The sequence below is a fragment of the Aspergillus udagawae genome (genome assembly GCF_001078395.1).
Source record: "Aspergillus udagawae IFM 46973 DNA, scaffold_7, whole genome shotgun sequence".
NCBI classification, from domain to species: Eukaryota; Fungi; Ascomycota; class Eurotiomycetes; order Eurotiales; family Aspergillaceae; genus Aspergillus; species Aspergillus udagawae.
In genome coordinates, this window is record NW_025091270.1 from 219,378 (window position 1) to 239,774 (window position 20,397).

General features: G+C 52.6%; 8 protein-coding genes across 8 annotated transcripts; 4 read left to right on the forward strand and 4 right to left on the reverse strand.

The window, feature by feature from the left end:
* Nucleotides 1–507: 507 nt before the first annotated feature.
* Nucleotides 508–1,865, forward strand: Aud_008758 (dihydroorotase; the record flags this gene model as incomplete). The annotated part of the gene is made up of 6 exons (XM_043293623.1): nucleotides 508–642; nucleotides 702–779; nucleotides 842–935; nucleotides 983–1,255; nucleotides 1,310–1,451; nucleotides 1,505–1,865. 6 exons carry the CDS (start codon nucleotides 508–510, stop codon nucleotides 1,863–1,865), a joined length of 1,083 nt encoding a protein of 360 aa, XP_043149558.1.
* Nucleotides 1,866–2,183: 318 nt separating this feature from the next.
* Aud_008759 (putative amino acid permease) lies at nucleotides 2,184–3,914 on the reverse strand (the record flags this gene model as incomplete). The annotated part of the gene is made up of 4 exons (XM_043293624.1): nucleotides 2,184–2,401; nucleotides 2,450–3,030; nucleotides 3,080–3,279; nucleotides 3,357–3,914. 4 exons carry the CDS (start codon nucleotides 3,912–3,914, stop codon nucleotides 2,184–2,186), a joined length of 1,557 nt encoding a protein of 518 aa, XP_043149559.1.
* Nucleotides 3,915–5,115: 1,201 nt separating this feature from the next.
* Nucleotides 5,116–6,100, reverse strand: Aud_008760 (uncharacterized protein; the record flags this gene model as incomplete). Its single annotated transcript, XM_043293625.1, has 2 exons — nucleotides 5,116–5,611; nucleotides 5,670–6,100. 2 exons carry the CDS (start codon nucleotides 6,098–6,100, stop codon nucleotides 5,116–5,118), a joined length of 927 nt encoding a protein of 308 aa, XP_043149560.1.
* An 868-nt stretch (nucleotides 6,101–6,968) lies between these two features.
* On the reverse strand, nucleotides 6,969–8,754 carry Aud_008761 (putative rhamnogalacturonase; the record flags this gene model as incomplete). Its single annotated transcript, XM_043293626.1, has 3 exons — nucleotides 6,969–7,856; nucleotides 7,909–8,498; nucleotides 8,553–8,754. The coding sequence occupies 3 exons, from the start codon at nucleotides 8,752–8,754 to the stop codon at nucleotides 6,969–6,971; spliced, it is 1,680 nt and encodes a 559-aa protein (XP_043149561.1).
* A 1,823-nt stretch (nucleotides 8,755–10,577) lies between these two features.
* Nucleotides 10,578–12,354, forward strand: Aud_008762 (putative amino acid transporter; the record flags this gene model as incomplete). Its single annotated transcript, XM_043293627.1, has 4 exons — nucleotides 10,578–11,000; nucleotides 11,048–11,228; nucleotides 11,276–11,739; nucleotides 11,788–12,354. 4 exons carry the CDS (start codon nucleotides 10,578–10,580, stop codon nucleotides 12,352–12,354), a joined length of 1,635 nt encoding a protein of 544 aa, XP_043149562.1.
* Nucleotides 12,355–13,274: 920 nt separating this feature from the next.
* Aud_008763 (uncharacterized protein) lies at nucleotides 13,275–13,787 on the forward strand (the record flags this gene model as incomplete). Its single annotated transcript, XM_043293628.1, has 1 exon — nucleotides 13,275–13,787. One exon carries the CDS (start codon nucleotides 13,275–13,277, stop codon nucleotides 13,785–13,787), a length of 513 nt encoding a protein of 170 aa, XP_043149563.1.
* Nucleotides 13,788–15,316: 1,529 nt separating this feature from the next.
* On the forward strand, nucleotides 15,317–18,118 carry GbpA (the record flags this gene model as incomplete). The annotated part of the gene is made up of 2 exons (XM_043293629.1): nucleotides 15,317–16,601; nucleotides 16,650–18,118. 2 exons carry the CDS (start codon nucleotides 15,317–15,319, stop codon nucleotides 18,116–18,118), a joined length of 2,754 nt encoding a protein of 917 aa, XP_043149564.1.
* Nucleotides 18,119–18,408: 290 nt separating this feature from the next.
* On the reverse strand, nucleotides 18,409–20,045 carry Aud_008765 (uncharacterized protein; the record flags this gene model as incomplete). The annotated part of the gene is made up of 6 exons (XM_043293630.1): nucleotides 18,409–18,468; nucleotides 18,528–18,855; nucleotides 18,905–19,051; nucleotides 19,098–19,236; nucleotides 19,291–19,936; nucleotides 19,986–20,045. 6 exons carry the CDS (start codon nucleotides 20,043–20,045, stop codon nucleotides 18,409–18,411), a joined length of 1,380 nt encoding a protein of 459 aa, XP_043149565.1.
* Between the last annotated feature and the right edge of the window lie 352 nt (nucleotides 20,046–20,397).

Genomic DNA, 20,397 nt, shown 5'->3' on the forward strand with positions numbered 1-20,397 from the left:
TAATAACAAGGGTAGTCCCAGATTGTCACTTGCAAGATGAAGAGCACAAGAGAGACCCTGCGACTGTTGAGAAGTCGAAGAATCGCAGCTGAGGATCACAAAGGGACCCACAACGGCAACCTCAGGCATCAATTTGTTCGGTCAAGGTTAGTAAGTAATCACGTGACACTTCTCTTCCGAAGTTCCTCCTTCAGTTCAGGCCGAGCGCTGAGAAGCTCTCAGGCACTTGTGAGTGAGAAAATAACCTAGAAGAATCTGCCCTAGAATTCAAGCTGTGGAATTCTCCACAGGATCTCAAAATCCGTATAATCTGTCATAAGCCAATGTGGAGGCCCCGCAGCGAGGGGCAGAGGTCACGTGACAATGTGCGGGACCCTCGCTAATTGGAGATTTGCATGACGAGTGTGTTCGAGGCTCATGGAGGCTTGACGGCGAGCAGTCACTGCGACAAGCGAGCGTCTGTAACGAATCCAGCTGGAAGAATTGCATTGTGACGTTCTCCACACAATGATCCTTAAAGAGACAACCCGGCTGGAGCTGCCGGCGGCGGCCGACATGCACGTTCACCTTCGCCAAGGCAAGATGATGGAATTGGTTGTGCCGCAGATTCGCAAAGGAGGCGTCGATACCGTTTTTGTTATGGTTCGTCCTGCCTATTTCTGGAGGACATGGCTCTGGTGGTCGACTGCTAACTCCGACAGCCCAACCTGGTCCCTCCCGTTACCAGCGTTGCCCAGGCGCTGGAGTACAAGGCGCAGTTGCAGGCCATTGAGCCGAACGTGAACTATCTCATGTCGCTGTATTTGAATATACGTCTCTCGTCTCTCTTGCAGTGAGATAGTCTTTGCTGACTGGTCCTTACCAATCCGTTACCCCCGAGACCATCAGAGAAGCTGCGGCGGCTGGTATTACCGGTGTCAAGGTGTATCCCCAGGGTAGGTCGACCACCTCTTCTTTCCAGGCTGCTTGTTGACGTGTGCAGGCGTCACCACCAACTCCGCAGCCGGCGTGCGCGACTATGACGAATTCATTCCCGTCTTCGCGGAGATGGAAAAGCACGACATGGTCCTCAATCTGCACGGCGAGGTCCCCGGCTCGCCCGGCTCGGACATCACCGACATGAACGCTGAAGAAAAGTTCCTCCCCACCCTCAAGATGCTCAATGAGAGGTTCCCCAAGCTGCGCATCATCCTCGAGCACTGCAGTACCGAGGCTGCCCTGGAGGCTGTCCGCTCCTGCTCCTCCTCTGTTGCGGGTATGTTTTGGCTTCTGTATCGGTCTATATGCGTGCGACTAATGACTGATGTAGCGACTATCACCGCGCACCATCTGTACCTCACCCACCACAGCTGCGAGAACCCGCTGGCCTTCTGCAAGCCCCTCCCCAAGACCTCCAAGGACCGCGATGCGCTGCTCCGCGCGGTCTGCAGCGGCGACCCCAAGTTCTTCTTGTATGCACCTACGCACCCCCTCTTTATTTCAAAGCATTGCTGACGTCGTCCAGTGGAAGCGACAGCGCCCCCCATCCGCGGATCGCCAAGCAAGGCGGCGCCGAGGGAACGGCCAAACCGCCTGCGGGTGTTTTTACCCAGCCCTGCGTTGTGCAGTATGTGCTTCTGGCGCTGGAGGAGGGCGTCGAGCGGGGTGTCATCGCCAACGAGGATATTACGCAGGAGAAGCTGGCGAATTTCCTCAGCGTCTATGGACGCCGGTTCTACAAGTTGCCCGAGGCAACGGAGCGGATTGTGCTGGAGCGGAAGGGGGAGGTCATTCCCGAGAGTGTGAAGAGTGAGGATGGGAGCGTGGAGGTGGCGCTGTCCCGGGGGGGAGATGAGGTGTTTAGTCTGACGTGGAAGAGCTCGTAGGGGTATTGCGGTGATCCAAAAGACTCGGAGAAGCTGGAAATACAGGATATTCTTATGAAATGGGACTGCAGATAACTACAGGTACTGACTACTACATACATCATGACATAAGCCTCGGATCAACAGAGCTTCTGCCGTTAAAAATGCGCTGCCGCGGGGGTGCGTTCCCCGTTGACGATGGGCTCTGAGCTGCTATAAACCACCGTCAGAGTTGGTTGAACAGATTCAACTGCGGTATGTAATTGTGAATATGTGCAGAGGTGTCCTATACACGACTGGAAACGCAGTATATACAATACAATACAATTCTACCACGACTTACTCGGTCTTTGCGGGCAGAACGGGAAAATCGGCCTCCACACCATCGATACCCTCCTTGGGGGGACCAGCATAGTTGCGGTAACCCCAGACCAAGTACCAGAGCCCAGCAATGGCGGTGAACCCGACGAAGACGACACAGGCGTAGTTCATGGTCTCGAGGGTGACGACCTTGTACGTGGGCATACAGAACAGAGGAATGGCCAGAACACTCCATGCTGTAGACCGTTAGTAGGGACTCTGCGCGACCGGAGCGAGCGACTTACCCAGCGCAACCACATTGCAGATACTGCCGATAATACCCAGGTTGAATCTGGCGTTGGCAATGTCCGCGCGACGACGGAAGAAAAACGAGACCGCAATCGGGCAAGCGTAGCTGAGCGTCAGGAAAATGACACCCACGCCGGAGAAGGCGTTGAATGCGGCGGTGGAGCCAAAGTAGATGGCACCGAGCGCAATCTCCACCACCATCCCCAGCATCATCGCGTTGAGAGGAATGTCCAAGCTCGTGTTGACGGTCTTCCACCACTTGGAACCGGGAATACCGCCGTCACGCGCAAACGCCCAGGTGCAGCGGGAGGCCGCCGTCACACATCCCACACCGCAGATGATGCCGAGAATGAGCAGAGGGAGAAGCAGCAGGAAGGCTCCGGTCGAGCTGCCCAGAGCATCCTTCAGGATCACGGGAGTGGGCTGACCGGAGGCCAGGCTCACCAGCATCGTGATATCGGGCAGGACAAAGGTCAAGGGCAGCAAGAAGCCCAAACCGGCGACAAAATTCAGCACGATGGTCCATACCATGGCTTTGGGCACCTGAATGGCAGGCTCACGGACTTCCTCACACATACTATACAACATTAACGGGACAGATCATAAAAAGAGAAAGGAAAACTCACGAGATGATCATGCCAGTTGCCGAGGTGGCGTATGCGGCCTGCAACAAACCGATACAGAAAGACCAGCCGGCGGGCCAGCCGGACTGGGGCTCAAAGTCGGTGAATACCCACTTACCAGAGTGTCGACCATGTTTGGCGACGACGAGGACGCTGACGATCAGGGCAATCAGGCCGATCAGGGTCAAAAAGATGGCCGAAGTCTAGATGGGAGACGACGCATGAGAAGGGCGCATTGGGGGAGTCAAAATACTGGATCGCGACTGAAGAAGAAACATACCTCCAAGATGGGGAGCCATTTGTTGCCTAGGGAAGAGATCGCATGGGTCAAGAGGGTGATGGCGAGGAAGATGAGATAGATCTGGTAGGTCTGTATGTCATCTACAATCCCGACACCGGGCGCGGATTCGAAGACATTGAGACAGGCGACGAAGAATAGGGTAGTCCCAAAATTTACAGCCAGGGTAATGGTGATGTTGCCGAGGACATAGGCCCATCCACAGATCCAGGCAGCTGCGCGACGGCACCAGGCGGGCGATAGGGCAAAGGTTTGGTAGTAGACGCCACCGGCAGTGGGATAGACGGAGGTGATCTCGGCCAGCGAGATGGCTACACACAGGATCACGAGGGAAACGATAATCCAGCCCCAGATGATGTTGGAAGGGCCTCCTGCCGCGAGTGGGTAGAAGAAGGTGGTAGCCAGACCGTAGGGGACGGAGGAGAGAATAAAGCACATAAAGGCGACCTGCAGGACTGAACGGTTGCGGGAGAGTTCTGGAGTATAGCCCAGATGCTCTAGGATGGCGTCTGCCGAGGCTTTGTCGGTGCCAGTCTCCATGTTGGTGGTGGATGTGGTGGAAATGGTGGAGGAAGGAGGGGTTCCGGGGCTTGTCGCGTGGGGTAAAAGGATATCAGGTAGGTCGATGGAAAGAAACGACGTGGGACACAAAAGATTTGTCTGCGTCAGAGAAGCATACTCATATATACAACGGTCCGGGCTGGTTAGACTGCGTTGGGCCTTGAATAGGGAGTATCGTGAGAGCTGCGATGGACAGAGGGCGACGCTGACAGTTATTAAATGATTAAGGATGAAAAAAATTTGAGGAAGCCAAAAACAGCCAGATTTAGACTCTGCCCACGTGAGAAATAGCGCAGAAGAACAGAAAGAGAATTAATTAATGTCTTAAGCAAGGATACAGCGGGGCATGATTCGACGAAAGCAAGGTTTGTGAGGGACTTGGGCTTAAGAGACAGCCACGAGGGAAGAAGGGGATGATTGGAGCAGAAAGAGCCCGACACGGCATGAATGACGACTGTGGAACACGCTCGTTTAATTGCCTCAAGGCCATTTGCTGCGTTCATGGCTCCAGTTCCACCTGACGGAGGCTTGGAGATCCACCGTGACAGTCTGGTCTGGAGATAGCCGATGTGCATTGTTGCTTGTATTTTTTTGGGTTGAGAGTACGGAGTAGGGAGCAGATAGGAATAGGATTACCTATTCAAGGAAAGATTTGAGTACGGACTAATAACTATCGAGGGAACATCTTGTAACTATCTGTTAAGTCACGTAAGGGAATAATATAAGAGTCCCTGGACGATTTTGCCTGTTTGGGAATAGAGTTGCACCCAGTGTTTTAGTCTGAGTTTGAGAGGAATAATGAACCACGTTACGGCTTACCAGTACTTATCTAGGACTCTAGGACTCAGACTAGGACTGGACAGTAAAAGTATCTGGCAGAGGGGACGATTTAATGGCGCATGGAAAAACTCTGCTGATTTCTGATCGTATCGAGCCAATCAGATCCCCCCAACAGAAGCGGACTGCATGGACCAATCATCAACCAGAAAGGGCAGTCTTGATAGTTGCTAATGGATAGCCTCGGCTGCACCGTTGAGACATTAATCAATTACATCAGTGAATCAAGTGAAATGCCAAGTGGCACGGTATACAGAGTAGATAATGAGCAGGTTAAGAGGGAACTAATTTTTCTCTTTCTCCGCTCGATTGAATACCATAACTTCTGACTACCAACTGTCCGTTAAAGGACCATTATCCCAATAGCAAGAATCAACAGTGTCATCCATGTCTCGACATGCGCGCGGAGTGACCCCGTACCAGAGGCACTGGTGACGGCCTGGAGCGCAGCGCTCTTCACCGTACTTGAACCAGCAGCGATCGTCGCAGTGGAGGTCGCCGTCGAGGTCGCAGTCGAGTTCGTTATCGACTGTTTCTCCACTACTTTCTTCGACATGCCCTTACTGAACAATGGAACTGTATCATTCTTGGTCCATCCGCACTTCTCGACAGTCGGCCAACCATACAACGGATCCTGCCAATCGTCGAAGAGCACGCTGCTAGGAACCAACTCGAAGCGATTGCCCTGCTCGTCCATGCCATTCATATGAAGACCAAACTGGTAGTCGACATACGGATATTCATGTGCGACCCAGAAATAGGCCAGCGCGCAGGTCCAACTGCAGTCACAATCCGGATAGTAAACACTGCTCTGGCCGATATAGCAGTATGATCCGTCACTAATGCAGCAAAGAACATGTCAGTACGAGTCCCTTCGGTGGCGTATCAGCGACATACTCATCCTTGGTGCAGGATCTCATCAGGGTATATTGCAGGATATGTCCCAGCTTCACCACTGGCACAAACACCTTGGCCCCGAGGTCTTCCCAGTCTTTAGTCTTTAATGCTGCGTCGCTGGCCTTGTTGCAGGTCTTCTCGACGTTCGCGACATACGCCGACAGAGACGACTGGCAGGTGGCCGTGCAGGTGCGGTCAAACGAGGCCGAGTCATAGTCGGGGAGCCACCACCGGTCTTCCTTGGACACGACCAGTGCGAGCAGAAAGTCGTCGCAGTCGATGTTCGCACTGTAGGCGTCCTTGCATTCTTGCGAGGTGGTGCTGGACAGGCTGGCGGTGGTGTAGTTCCAGTACTTGGTGGGGGTATTCAGGCTGAAACTCCACACTGGGACAACGCCAATCGCCAAAAGGAGTGGAAGGAGAGAATACATTTCAAGGGCGGTTATCAAGTGACCCTCTGAAGGGCGCAGATTGACTGGTAAAGAGTGACTTGGTTAAACTGAAGGACAGTGACTACATGAACCTGCGTCCGTACATGATGGTGCCAGATCAGTGATGAACCACCAGGGGCACGTCTCCTACTTATGACCGACTCAGGTTACATCCTGTCAACAACCTGGTTGATGACTCGGTGCCGACTGCGAAGCGATGAACTAGGCCAGAGTCCGCTGGCTCGGCATGAACTGGTGGCTTTTTTAGCGATGAGCGAATGAGCGAATGAAGCATCCCATGGGCCATTTCCAGTCATCTTTAGACAGGTATATTGCATTTTACATAGAATCATAGTAATGTATGAATTCATAAGCATAGTAGATTTACTCTGACTCGCAACATCGCAGTATCCAAACAACCGAGTCAACCGACAGGACCGACAGCAGGATCAACAGCAGATCGATTGAGCCAAACGATGCGCTGAGCTTGGATGAGTTGCCAAGAGGCTCTCATCAAACTACGAGTCACTAAGAGGCCAACTCCCAGGGTCCAGTGGGTCTAGCGCCGAAATGTATTCCATACAGAGGACTCTGTTTTCCATAGTTGGTGCATGTCTCATTTTTGTTGTCCTTGCGTGTTGCCCCTTTTCGTTGAGCCGCACAGTTCCTGTTTGTTCCGTCGAATCGTGGCCTTTGCCTGCACACGCCCGGCCTCAGATGCTCCATCGAGGTTTCTTGGCTAGTTGATCTTTCCTCTGAAAGGAGCTTGGCTCATCTGTTGCCAAGATAGAAGTCAATTCTACGTAACTAGACAGAATGGGGGACTATGAATATCGAATGTGCAAGGTATGCAATCTATGACTGATGTCTACAAATACTCCAGGATAATGCTATCCCACATAAAGCCATGCCACCGGCTGGCCTTGCTCACGGCAAAGTCAATCGAGTTCCAGCCAGGCTGCAGTTTCCCTTCGGGGATTTCAAACTGGAACAACCGCCACTCGCCGGCGGTCGTGGCCGACCGATACAGACAGGGATCGTTTGGCAGAGTGGTCAGGTTTCCGATTGGACTGGCCGCATCGCCATTCAGGAGAATCGTCGATGTGGTTCCCGATGAGTACCCGGCCAGGGAGACAGTCAGAAGAGCAGCCGAGCTCTTGGCCGCCTCGAAACGGATCGACCATGTTCCCAACGCGGCCTGTCCGAAGCACCAGTCCGCGGGCTTGCTCTGGCCAATGGTATAGGTCAGGTTCCCAGGACAATTGGCAACCAGCGCGTGCTGGTGCGGAGCGCCGCCGTACTGGAACCCCAGCGACTTGCGGTCAAAGTCGCCGACCTGGAAGATCCTCGTGCGCGAGGGGACCTCCCATTTGAGCGTGCCCAGCTTGGCCGTGTGCGACTCTCGCACCGTCACGTCGTTCTGCAGGAAGGATGTGGCCACGTCGGCGAGCTGGCCGCCGTTCGACCATGCTTGCAGCCCGTAGTCGCCGGTGCGCACGTCCTCAAAGGTGAACCTGCCCTTGTCATCGGTCTGGCCGGTGTAGTAGTAGGTCGTGCCCATGTCCAGCGCCGTCTTGTTCGGGCGATTGTCACCCAGGAAGACCGATGCGCCCGCAGCAGGTCGGCCGTCGGAGAGAACCAGGCGGCCGGAAACGGAGCCACGAGACTGGTAGGCTTCATCCTCGAACCATTTGTAGGGCCATGCCTTGAACTCGTCAGCTGCGCGGGCGGCGGCGTCCGTTTTGGATCCGTCGTTCTGTTCGCCGTGTCAGCGCACATCTGATAGATTTCTGATGACAAAACAATACCAAGTACCACAGCCACGGCCCCCAGACCTTGCCGTCCGGAAAGACATCGTTGGACGAGACCATAAAGTGTGTGCCGTGGATCATGTTGAGCTGCACCGCATCGCCGGTCGAGCTCTCGCGATGCACCATGAGTTCCTGCTTGAGATGGTTCCCGTTGTAGTAGTCTTTGCCCGGATTGATGTACCACGAGCCAAACTCATCGCCATAGACCCCGTAGTAGTCCTGATCGCGGATCCACGCCGTCCAGTCATACTTGGTAATGTAGGACCCGTCGGCCAGCTGCCACGTCTCGTCCTGGACCTTGGTGCCGCTGGCGATCTCCGCCAGCGTGGGAAGCGCACCGTCTTTGATGTTTGTCCGTCCGTTGGGGAAGCTCGTGTTGTCCAACCGCCACAGCGTCCGGAACTCACCCAGCGTGGGGAGGGCATGGTTGACAAAGTACTGGTACGCGCCGACCAGGTCTTCGAAGATCACCCAGTGGAAGTCGCCCTCCTTGGCGGTGAATTGGATATCCAGGAAATCTTGGCCCTTTGTTTTTCCTTTGCGATAGATTTTCGCTGATGTCCAGTTCAGGTCGGATTGCGCGCCGTCTGTCGTCGCTGTAGTTGGTAAATGGTCAATTGCAGTGGCAGAATGTCACTCACTGTAGCTGACATAGTGGCCCACAGCCTTCCCTACCAAATCCTTGCCTTTGTAGTAGAGCTTGACACCGTACTGCTGCCCAATGGTGACATTCCACAGATCGTTTCCGATGATATGCGTGGAATCGTCAACCTTTTGCAGAAATGGACCTTTGGCGTGTACGCCAGCCGCCAATGTCAGACTCAAAAGGGATGAGAATCGCATGCTGATCGATTCCTCCGCAGGGATGCAAGGATGATTCTGTCCTTGGCAACATCAGGGCAACAAGTATTTGTACCCCAGATACTTTCCCCATGTTTTAAGGATGCCAAGTTCCCTTCGGGGGAAGATTACCACGAAATGCGGGGCGTGGAGACCGAGGCGCCGATGCTAATTGTATGAATGATGCCAATGGTGGAATTATTCCCCCATTTCCCCGGATTTTTATTCTTTGGCTAGGCTTGAGGAGAGGTATCATTGATTAGAAGAAATCCTGGAAAGTCTCTTCGGGGTATTTGAGAGCGTCGTTCGCCAAAGAGGATGCACTTGTCCCGAGCCTGCTGCTGAAGCCGAAGAAGTGACCATTTCTGATAAATTCTATTCATAGCAAGCAGATCGAGTAGTCCTATCATAAAGTCCGCATAAAAATACACTGTCCTTATGCATAGGCCCGGGTTCAGACGCATCCTGAAGACTCGTATTGCTGACGTGTTCTTTGCTAGCCCGAGGCTCTAGATACGAGAATTGCTATGAATAGTAGCGAAAGAGGCCATCGTCTAAGGTTAAATAGAATAAGCATTAATACTCCATCAGAGTGTCCACTTTGCTGTTTGGTGGACTCCATAACGCTGGCTGCTCCAGACTCCAGAGACCCCAGTTATATACCAGTGATATCAAATTATCGATCACATGCCCATGACCGCTACGCAGGAAGACTGGACGATAAGGGATAGAGAAATCTACCAGGGAGAGGGAATAGGATGCCTGATCAGTGTATCCTGCCAGTAATAAGACCCCGCATTCCAGGGGCCCGACTTAGGCTCAACTTAGATTTTTGAGTAATCCAGGGAATGACCAATGAATATGAGGGATTGTCGATCAGACTCCCAGTGCGGCCGAGTGCACGTGGGTTTCCATTCCATTTCCCCATCCGTCTCGTCCCCGACTTTATCTCCTGCCCCAAACCGATTCAGTCTGGATCTCCGGCTCAATCTAGAGCGCCGTGGCCCATATTGCGTTCAGCCTGTCTCACTCTGGTCCATTCTGTCTCAGCTGTGAATGTTCCACCCTCAAGGCGAAGCACATTTGAAATTGGACATCAGTCTGTAGTCGTAGGTCTAAGAAGTACGGAGTACATCTAGATAAAATGTACTCGAGGATAGGCCTGCATGAACAACACACCCTGCATTGTCCCTGGTATTCAACTCGGAGTATTACCCCCGGTCTTGTCCAACCTTGCCCTGTTCTATTTTAAAATCGAGTCCTCGTCCCTTGTCCAGGACGCTCTAAGGCAGGAGGCAGAACACATGAGCCGTCAGATCAGAATAGCAACCAAGCGCACGACACCAGGACAACTACTTTTCGTATTTGGGCGCATCGACTGCGTTATCCTATGGTGAGACGCAGCTGGAGGATCAGCCAACGTTACATTCCCAGCAGCCACACAACCCTGTTCAGAAAGGTTCTCCGTGAAGGAGCGTCAGATCGAGAACCGACCTGATAAGCGATACGACGGGCTCCCGTGTCCCCAATTAATTGCATGCATGCTGAGTGGCAGACTGGCGAGGGTTATCTGTCAAGCCTACTTGATAACCAGCACGCTAGCACGGTCAGACCAAAGGGCTTATCGCAAGCTAAGCCTTTCAGCCATCTTATTGGCAGACAGAGCATGCGTTTAGATTGAGGTGGTGTTGTGCTAGAAAGACTGTAGGTTCTGTTGGCCGTCTTTATATTACTCCTGCTCCTGATTGTTCTTGTCCTTCCCGTTGAATCACTCTGAATCTTCTTGATTCTATCACTTTTGCTGCTTTTTACCTTTCCACATCACCATGGAGGCTCCCACCTACGAGTCTTCCGGTAGTAGCCCCAATAGGACCCATGAAAAGGAAGGAGGTATCCATTCGACTATCGCTGTCGACCACGACCATGGCGCCGATACCGACCTCCACCGCTCCCTAAGCACCCGCCATCTCACCATGATTGCGCTGGGCTCGTCCATTGGTATGGGATTATGGCTGGGAAGTGGTACTTCGCTGGTCAACGGTGGTCCTGCCGCCATCTTCATCGGATACCTGCTCAGTGGAACGATGATCTGGGCGGTTTCGCATTCCATCGGTGAGATGGCCGTTGTCTATCCGCTTCCCTCGGCTTTTGTGCAATGGTCATCCATCTTTATCAGTGAGCCGGCTGGATTCACACTGGGTTGGAGCTACTGGTTTCAGTTCTTCATCACCTTGGCCAATGAACTGCAGGTTTGTCTTCTTCAGTCTGGGTTAGGGTTCGATCTGACTGGCCATAGGGCGTGGTCACCGTCCTCAACTTCTGGACAGACAAGGTGCCTACCGCTGCGTGGATTAGTATCTTCTGGGTAGTCATCGTCTTTATCAACGTCTGGGCTGTCAAGTTTTTCGGGGAAGTCGAGGTCGCTGCTTCGTCGATCAAGTTCTCCTGGATCATCATCGTCATCATCTCTTTGATTGGTATGACTTCAATCTTTACCGTTGCGAACATCATCTAATCCAAGTAGTTGTCTCTGCTGGAGGCGCCCCCGATGAAGGCCCCATTGGTTTCCGCTACTGGAACGCCGAACCGTTCACCCACGGCTTCAAGGGCTTCCTCTCCGTCATGCCGACCTGCATTTTCGCCATGTCGGGATCCGAGAACACTGCGCTGGTGGCCGCCGAGACGAACAACCCCCGCAAGTCGGTGCCTCGTGCTGTCGGGTCGATCTGGCTGCGTCTCTCGCTCTTCTACATCCTGGGTTCGTTGATGGTCACCATCACGGTCGATCCCCACGACCCCAACCTGTTCGGTGCATCGGGAACCAACGCCTCCCCCTTCGTCATTGCCTACCGTAACGCGGGACTCGTCCCGCTGGCGCACATCATGAACGCGGTCGTTTTCATTTCGGTGGTCTCCACGGGAAGTATCCAGGTGTATGCCGGTTCTCGTACACTGATGGGTCTTGCACATCTGAAGATGGCACCAAAGGTACGTGCCTCCCTCGCCATCTCCTCGGTTCTTAGCTGACTCGGACAGTTCTTCGGCAAAGCAGACAAAGTCGGCCGTCCCTGGGCCGGTCTGGCCCTCACCCTGGTCATCGGCGGCGGACTGGCCTATCTCAACGTCAGCAATAGCGGCTCCGAGGTCTTCACCTGGTTCTCCAACCTCACTTCTCTCCTCACTCTCTTCGGCTGGGGCATGATCTGTGCGTCGCATCTCCGCATGCGATACGCCTGGAAGGTCCAGGGCCGGTCGCCGTCGGAGCTGCCGTGGAAATCCTGGACCTACCCCTTCGGCGCCATCTGGGGTCTCTTCTGGTGTGTGCTGCTCATCATCGTCGAGTTCTACCTGAGTGTGTGGCCGCTTGGCGGGAAGCCGACGGCGAAAGGCTTCTTCGCCAATTATGTCAGCGTGGTAGCGATTATCGTCATCTACATCGGATCCATGATCTACTACAAGGGCCCGCTCCTGAATGACGCGAGGAAGATCGATCTGGATCAATTCCGCCGGTTCTATGTCGATCCCCGGGATGAGGAGGCCAAGGCTGAGAAGACGGGAGTGAAGAAGTACCTGTCCAAGGGCATTGGATTTGTTTTCAACTAGGTAGCCCCATGCCTGCGTGTAGTGTAACGGACCACATAGCATTTGTACAGTCTCATCCCAACCAATGATACTCATGATTCCTCAATGCAATAATGAATGCGCGATCGGACGAGGCAAGTGTGGTGGTGGAAAGTGGAGGTGATCAATGCATCTTAGTCAGATTATCTCGTAGTAAAGTATAGGGGCAGTGTATGAGATCGATGGCTATAACCAGGTAAATACGAACTTCGATCTTCACAACTCATCTCGCATCTCAACGACCTGACTCCTTATCAAATCAACTATTGCTCCCCGGCTAGCATACCAATGACAACAACCGCTTCTTCGGCCACCGCCGGGAATACGCCCGCTCCGATTGGGCCCAGGGGGGACTGCCGATGAAGGATATGGAAGGACTTACTCGATACGCTTCATGTACAACTAGATAAAGGCTGAAGGTGCTAAAAAGATTCAGATGCATTTCCAATTCAAGGTTAAGAGGCTAGAGAAGGGAAGATTGTGGTGTTTTAGCAGGAACATCTCTGATTGATTGTCAGGAATATGTACAATGGATATCTCTGATGCATATTGCCAGCCGTGTGAACAGCGAGGTCTCAAGCATATCGAAGAAACAATGCTGACGGTCTTTAGATTAGGTGTCAGCACTAATATAACAAGTGCTCTCCTGATTGGCTAATTGAACACAAGGTGTCAAAGCTCCCGTTAGTCCGTGGTATCTGCCTATGATTGATCGCGGATATTGCCACCCAACGACCCGATTCGGATACGAGTTAGTCTACTACGTAGCTTACTGTTTTGCTTGAGAATCCGTAGCTGCTGACACCTTCCTCTAAATAGGACAAAATGTAAGCATTCAGAAGAATCAAATACACTTATCTAATGATCCAACTTGCTTGTTCATCAGTCAGGCCACACTAACCATGATACCCCCCGACTGGCCGCACCCTCCTTTCGCGGAGGATCAGCCATTTCCGCACCTCATTCTCATCACTCATGTCCTCGATCGCGGCTTCCAAACGGGCTCCGCGCTCGGAGTTGCTGTTGGAATCGTGAATAGCTTGCGCTCTACGACCCCCAGCCTCCGCATGTCGGCCAGCATTATCACGCGCACGACCGGATCCGGCGCTTTCCTTGGCTTCTGCAGCATGGCCATCCTGCTTCCTATTCGTATGGCAGGGAAGGAAAGAATCGAATGGCAGGATCGGAGCTGGAGGCTCCTTGAGAATAAGGGGCAGATGGAGGTCGATAATTGGAGTACGTGGGGGATGCTGGCGGGGATCGGAACGACTGCCGCGATCATGAGGAAGAATGGAATGCCGCTGCGAGGGCCAGGGTTGACACATATCGTAGGGGGAGCAGGACTTGGGAGTTTGGCTGGCGTTATTGGGTATATGGGATGGAGATATGGTGTGAATGGAGGGTATAGAGATTGAATATGGAGATTTCGTCCGTGTTTATCTAGTTGGGGTGCTGTATACTGTATGAACGGATATTTCAGTAGCTTTGCAGGAATTCACTTATCTCACCAGGGTCTTAGGTAGTAACTATTGCTATCATGAAGGGGTATATCTACATGTAGGTGGGAGATCTCCAGGTCATGGTGTCGAGGTTCAATCTTCTATAGCGACTTCTCTGCAAATCTTCACCTACTCCAGACATCGAGATATTCTTTTTCTGGGTCAGGATAAGTTGAATGGGTATACATGAGGCCTGTTTATTGATGCGTGCTAGCCAAGTCTGGTGCATGCCGCCGAACCATGATGTTCAATATATATATGTATGTATATTTAGGGAGGGAAGCCGTGATATACCAACCCACAACGCCAGAACACATGACATGGTAGAAGCATGAAGCTTGCCTTACTTCGGCCTGCGAAAGTCTTCGTTTCTTCCGGGATTTAACTCATACAGGATCTTTCAGAAGTCGTGTGGTGTTTTGATTCTTGGAGTGCAAAGTTGTAGGGAGTAGGCGTACTGATCCCAGCCATAAACGAGAGCATCCAAGGCTGCTAGAATGGATTATCGGAGCAAAGATCGCTTTAATAAACGACTTTTGCCTAACAGTCTACGGTCGGCAGTCCAGCATCACAGACGTGTTCCTAATTCTCTTGCACAGCAAGGTCCTTTTTGCCTGGATGCGTGAAAGCACTGTGTAGGTAATCTGACATAATTAGTAATTCGACATAATTATGTGGATAACCACATGATCGATAAGCACAACTTATCAGTTTGCTCAGTTTGCATTGGCAAGCCACAAATGGAAAAAGGTGGCATGAATGCGCTGGACACTGCCAACTTGTCAACACCCAACCTGTTTTGAACATTCACCTTTTTGTTTCATCTTTCTGACATGGCACTCAGTCTACCAGTTGATGTCACCTTCTGGACAATGCTTTTTGATACAATAACATTAACAAAGTCAAAGTGATGCTATCGACAATGATCCATCTCCGACGACGCAGATATCCACACCCGACCGGTGTTGGGCCCGCAAGGCGAAGCAAAGGTCCCCACTGGTACAAACAGCGGTGAACTGCCTGGCGCGAATCATCATTGCGATATGGCACGATTTGTTTGACTTAATCGGCGCGTTGGCCGCTGTTGGCTGGTTGCTTTGTTTTCTCTTACCTGTCCGGGAAGTTGTTTACAACGCGATGCGGTGCACGTTCTTTGAGCTACCTCGGCGTCGTCTCTATCTGGCAGCTTGCGATGGGTAGCTATGAGGAGCTCCCACCTTTGCTGCATGCTCATTGGCAGCCTGGAGAGAATACTCAATCAGAAGATAAAGACCGAGTGAAAATTTGCGACCATGGGGCTTCACAATATCAGACTAAGGTTTTGGTAAACAAAGCCAAACTGGTGCGATCAGAATTTTCATCAGGCCTAACGCTGGTATTTAGACCTGCCTTCATGCCCTCCTTCCGTTCTTCTCTCCATCGCACACAGCCTTCTCTGGCCTAAGATGGACCTGACCGTCCTTCGCTCCATGTCGTCGCGGTTTCCGTGGTCGCTTTCCTTTTCCTCCCTCCTAACCCCCCGCAAGCCCCAGCCGTCGGCATCGGTGTCGGTCTCGACGCAGACCGTACCATATAGCCGACCGCCGTCTGTCAATGTTATCACACCGTCTCCCGAGGAAGAATTACAATCTCGTCGGGAGATCGCGCGAAGGGATGCGGAGGACTGGCTGCAGAGCCTGGTTGGCCAGGATAATATCAAACGCCGGTTGACTGAGATTCAAACATGGATCAGCATTTGTCAGAGACAAGGGAAAGATCCGAAGCAGGAGTGGTATAATATTGTCCTCGAGGGCAATGAAGGAACGGGTAAAACCACTGTCGCCCGCATATATGCCAACATCCTCTTTTCATCCGGCATCATCGACGTGCCGACCCTTCGAGAAATCTCCGGAGCCGCGCTGGCCGCGCAGGGACCCAAGGGACTGAAGCACCTGATCAGTGGCATGGTCGACGCTGCATCCCCTTCGGCACAGATTGTTGGAGTCTTGCTCGTCGAGGATTCTCATCTGCTTGCAGCGTCCTCCCCCACTCGCTGTCAAGAGATCTTTGATGCTCTCTTCGAGGTGATGGAGCGTGGCACCGGACGCGTCGTTGTCGTCCTCAGCGGTCCTCCTCCGCACATGGAGGAGCTTGTGCGGTTTCAGCCCCGACTTGAAAGGACAATCTGTTGTACACTGCGCTTCACCGACTTCAGTTCCAATGACTACCTCACTCTGCTGGGCCAGTCGCTACAGGAGCGTTACAATGGCAAGCTCGAGGTGGCCGGTGGCCTTGACGGTCCGTTCATGCAGATGGCCGCTCGGCGACTTGTCCGTGCGGCTGCCGGAAACGGTCCGAGAAATGTGCAAGCGGTGCAACGTCTGCTGGACACCATCACGCTTCGCCACCTCCAATCGCATATGACCCAAGAGGAGGACAATCTGGAAGAGGTCGATACCTTTTTCTTCTCGCCGGAAGATATAGTGGGTCCCAGACCGGTCGATTTACTGGCCCAAAGTCGGGCTTGGGCAGACCTGCAGAAGCTTGTTGGACAAGAAGCGGTCAAGGCATCAGTCAGTGAACTGCTGGACACGATTGAGGAGAACTTTTGGAGGGAAGCCCGAAATCAGAGACCCTTCTCCGTTCGAGTCAACCGTATCTTCGTCGGACCACCAGGGACTGGCAAGTCCACGGTGGCGAGGCTGTATGGGCAGGTGTTGGCAGATGTGGGTCTTCTGAGCAGCGGAGAAGGTGAGTTGTTTATATTTCAAATTGAAACGCAGCACTAACAATAAATAGTGGTTGAGATTCGTATGTCGCAGAGACCTGACGTCAAAGACCTCCTGGAGTCCAGCATCGGCAAAGTCCTCCTGGTCGACGTGTCTGACCTCGATGATTTGTCCCATAGTCTGCTGGACGCTCTCATCACTCAATTGTCTCTCGCTTCTCGCCACGATCGGTGTGTGATCCTGGTTGGAACTCACAGCAGCATTGAGCCTTTGGTTCAGCAAAAGGATATCTTGAAACTTTTCAGAGAGCATCACATTGTTCGTTTCCATTCTTTTACGAAGGAGCAGTTGCGGCAGATTCTCGAGATGAAGCTGCACGATGAGGAAGCCCATGCTACCTCTAAGGCGCTGGATGACGCCGTTGAACTTCTCGAAGTTGCTCGCATGCGTAAGGATTTCAACAACGGAAGAGCAATTGCTCACCTGCTCGGCTCAGCTCACTCTGCGTACGAACGCAGCCGGTCCCAGGGTGACGTCACCCAGCCACAACTCGATAGAGTTCTTGTGCCTGAAAATTTCAAAGGTGATCGTTTGTGTGGCAGACCAAAGTTGGATTTCCGCGAGGAGTTGAAATACACCCTTATCTCGGAAGATCTTATTACTCTGTTGGAACGCTACCGGCACGACCTGAAGGCTGCGTGGTTGCTGAATGCTGACCCAAGTCGGCGTGTTCCCCTTGCGATGATCTTCAAGGGCGCCACTGGAATCGGAAGGAGAAGCGTCGCACGGCTGATCGGCCGCCTATACTATGACATGGGTGTGCTAGCCTCTGACAAATTGATGGAGTGCTCTGCAACAGATCTGACCCCCTTGGATGCCCGCAACTCGTCGACTCAAACGCGCTCGCTGCTGGAAAGTGCACGTGGAGGTGTTTTGTTCGTGGAAGATGCTCACCGGCTTAGTGAGATTGAATCCGCTGCTCAGACGATCAATGACCTGATTTACCTCCTGCCCAAGTACTCTCGCGACACTGTGGTGATTCTGGCGGGATCTGGCCCTGAAATGGACCTGTTGTTGTGCAACCAGCCCCGTCTTTCGAGCCTGTTCCAGGAAGAGGTTGTCTTCAAGAGTCCTACACCCCGTGAGTGTCTCCGTCTGCTTGACCAGCGCCTCGAACAGGAAAAGATTCCTGGCTCACGGCCTTTCCTCACCGATACTCGGACCGAAACCTATCGCGAGTTCACACGCGCCATGCAAACGCTCTCAATGTTCCCTTGCTGGAGCAATGCCCGCGATATTGACGTCCTGGCCATGTGGATGGTGTCTTCTGTTTTGCGCGCAGTCCCGCTGGACGGTGACTCTCTCTGTGCTCCTCAGTTGACGGAAGAACAAGCCATGGCATGCGTCATCAAGATGTATAACCTCAAGCGTGATCGTCTTCGTTATAACCAGGACCCTAAAGTGAAATCACTGCCACGCAACCTCTCGCAGCCGAGGTCTTCTCCTTCCATCAGGAGCGGCGTCAGGTTTCCCGTCTAGGGATAGCTTGGCTTGACCTCCCGACCCATCTTAATCTCAACCTTCTTTAACGCGACATTGTTATGATGACTTAATGTGTTACGTGTCATGTACCCGACTGTCCTTCATTATCTTGCATAGGGGGAACACACTGCTTTTTCATGCCATGATGTCTTTCGCCTCCATGGGGCCAACATTCACTTTTGACGAGTATCACGATTCACATATTTGCTGTTCTGCTATTCACACTGATTAATGATGTACTACGACCTGAATGATTGCATTTGATGATTTATAATGTGTATGAAATGTCATAGTCTAGAGACTGCTATTCCTTCACTCTCTTCGTCTACGTTCCAATTTAGCTCAATCTGTTTCAGTCAGTCCATGCTTTGGTGCTGATCCTTCTACTACTTTCTGCATGACTTACATCTGCAATATGATCGTATCCCAGTAGCTTAGGCGCTAAACCTGGGTCTCTCCATGCTAGCGCCTCACCCTCGGGAGTCGGAACCATCTGCATCTTGCGGTCTCTTTCCTCCTGTTCAGGTCCCTCGTGCAGATGGTACAGGTATTGTTGCACATTTCCACGGTCTACGACCATTTTCGTCCGCTGCTTACGGCACTTTTCAAAGACTGACAATGCATGGCGCTTGCTTCGCAGGTACTCCGGGGAAGTCTTACCGACACTCGGGCTGTTTGGAAGTCGAGAGAGACATTCGCCGAGAACGGCTCCGTCTTCAAAGGCCATACCTGCCCTGAGCATTCTGTTAGATGGTACTGACATGTCAATAGAATATTGCATACCCTGAGGCGAGATATGGAAGTGTGGCATGGACCGAATCGCCTATCATAACCCATGATCCTGATGGATGCGTCCACTCGTGGTCGCCAAAACGTATGCACAATCGCCATTTGTAGACGGATTGGCATAGTTTGAGCAATTTCTGAATCCTTTGACCATGAGCTAGGGCTGTCATTGAGGGGGAAACGCGTTTACCGTGGATCCCACCCTTCAAATAGGGCGCACATCTCCTGCACATTACCTTCCACCGTCGATGCCAGCGAGTCTTCCGGAATATCATCGGGCACCAGCAAGACCATGTTGAATTTCTCGCCGCCTCGCAGGACATAATTCACTGAGCGGTGAGCGTAAGTAGTCCGTACTCCAATCATCGACCGACTATACTCACCCGCATGCGCATCCGGACCAAGCCAGTAGTTGACTTGGGGATCTGTTACGAAGCCTGCCAATTCGGGATCCTTGAGCATCTCTTCTGTGGACAAAAGCAGCCGATACGCCAAATCACCCGTCTTGATGGGCGGCTCGGGATGACCCAGCAGCTTCTCGACCAAGGTCCCAAATACTCCGTCGGCGCCAATGACCAAATCTCCAGTCCACTCTCGCCCATCGGCAGCGATTGCCGTGGCGGTCGCCTCGTCGCCGCTCACCCGGACATCGACAATGCGCGCATTGCAAGTGAGCTGTGCTCCGAGCTCCAGCGCTCGATCCAGCAAGCAGCGGTGCAGGTCCGCACGATGAAAGTCCCGATACCAGGTGCCGGGGTACTGCTTCTCGGACTCGTGGAAGTCTAACGATGAAATGAGATTGCCCTTCCACCCGAGGAAATTGCAGACACGGGGGCGGGTCATGTAGGGCGTCAGCGCATCATCTAGACCCCAGTGCTGCAGGACGCGGGAGCTGTTGGGGAGGACTTGGATGCCGGCGCCTACTTCGCCGACTTCATGGGCGGATTCGAGGACGTGGACGTCGTGGCCGGCTAGAAGGGAACTGATGGCTGCTCCGAGGCCGGCGAGACCGGCACCGACGATGATGATCTAGCGGGTGCTTAGAGGTGAAGTAGACCAGGCGTGGAGTGCGACGTACCTGCAGTCTACACGACTCTACGCGGGTTTCCTTCTGCTTGATATGGATTGGGGGTGCCATATTTACTCGTACTCTTTGAATGTAGGATGTATAGGCTTGAGATCAGTAAATTTATTTTCATTGTCACAATGCATCGACTTGTACAGCAGTATTATGTGGCTTGATAAGTTTGACCACCCAGACATCTCAAAGATGGGTTTATCCTGCGTTACCTTGCAGATGTACTGCATATTCTCCAATATTGTTACTATCTATCTCTCGAAAGAAGCCATTAACAGACCAACAAGAGTGAGCTGAACAAGAAGATCGATTTACATCATCTACCATCTATCCTAACACGTCTCGGATGCGCCATACCCCTCACGATCCGCTATCCGTCCAGACTCACTAACTGATCAGTTATCCCCAAGGA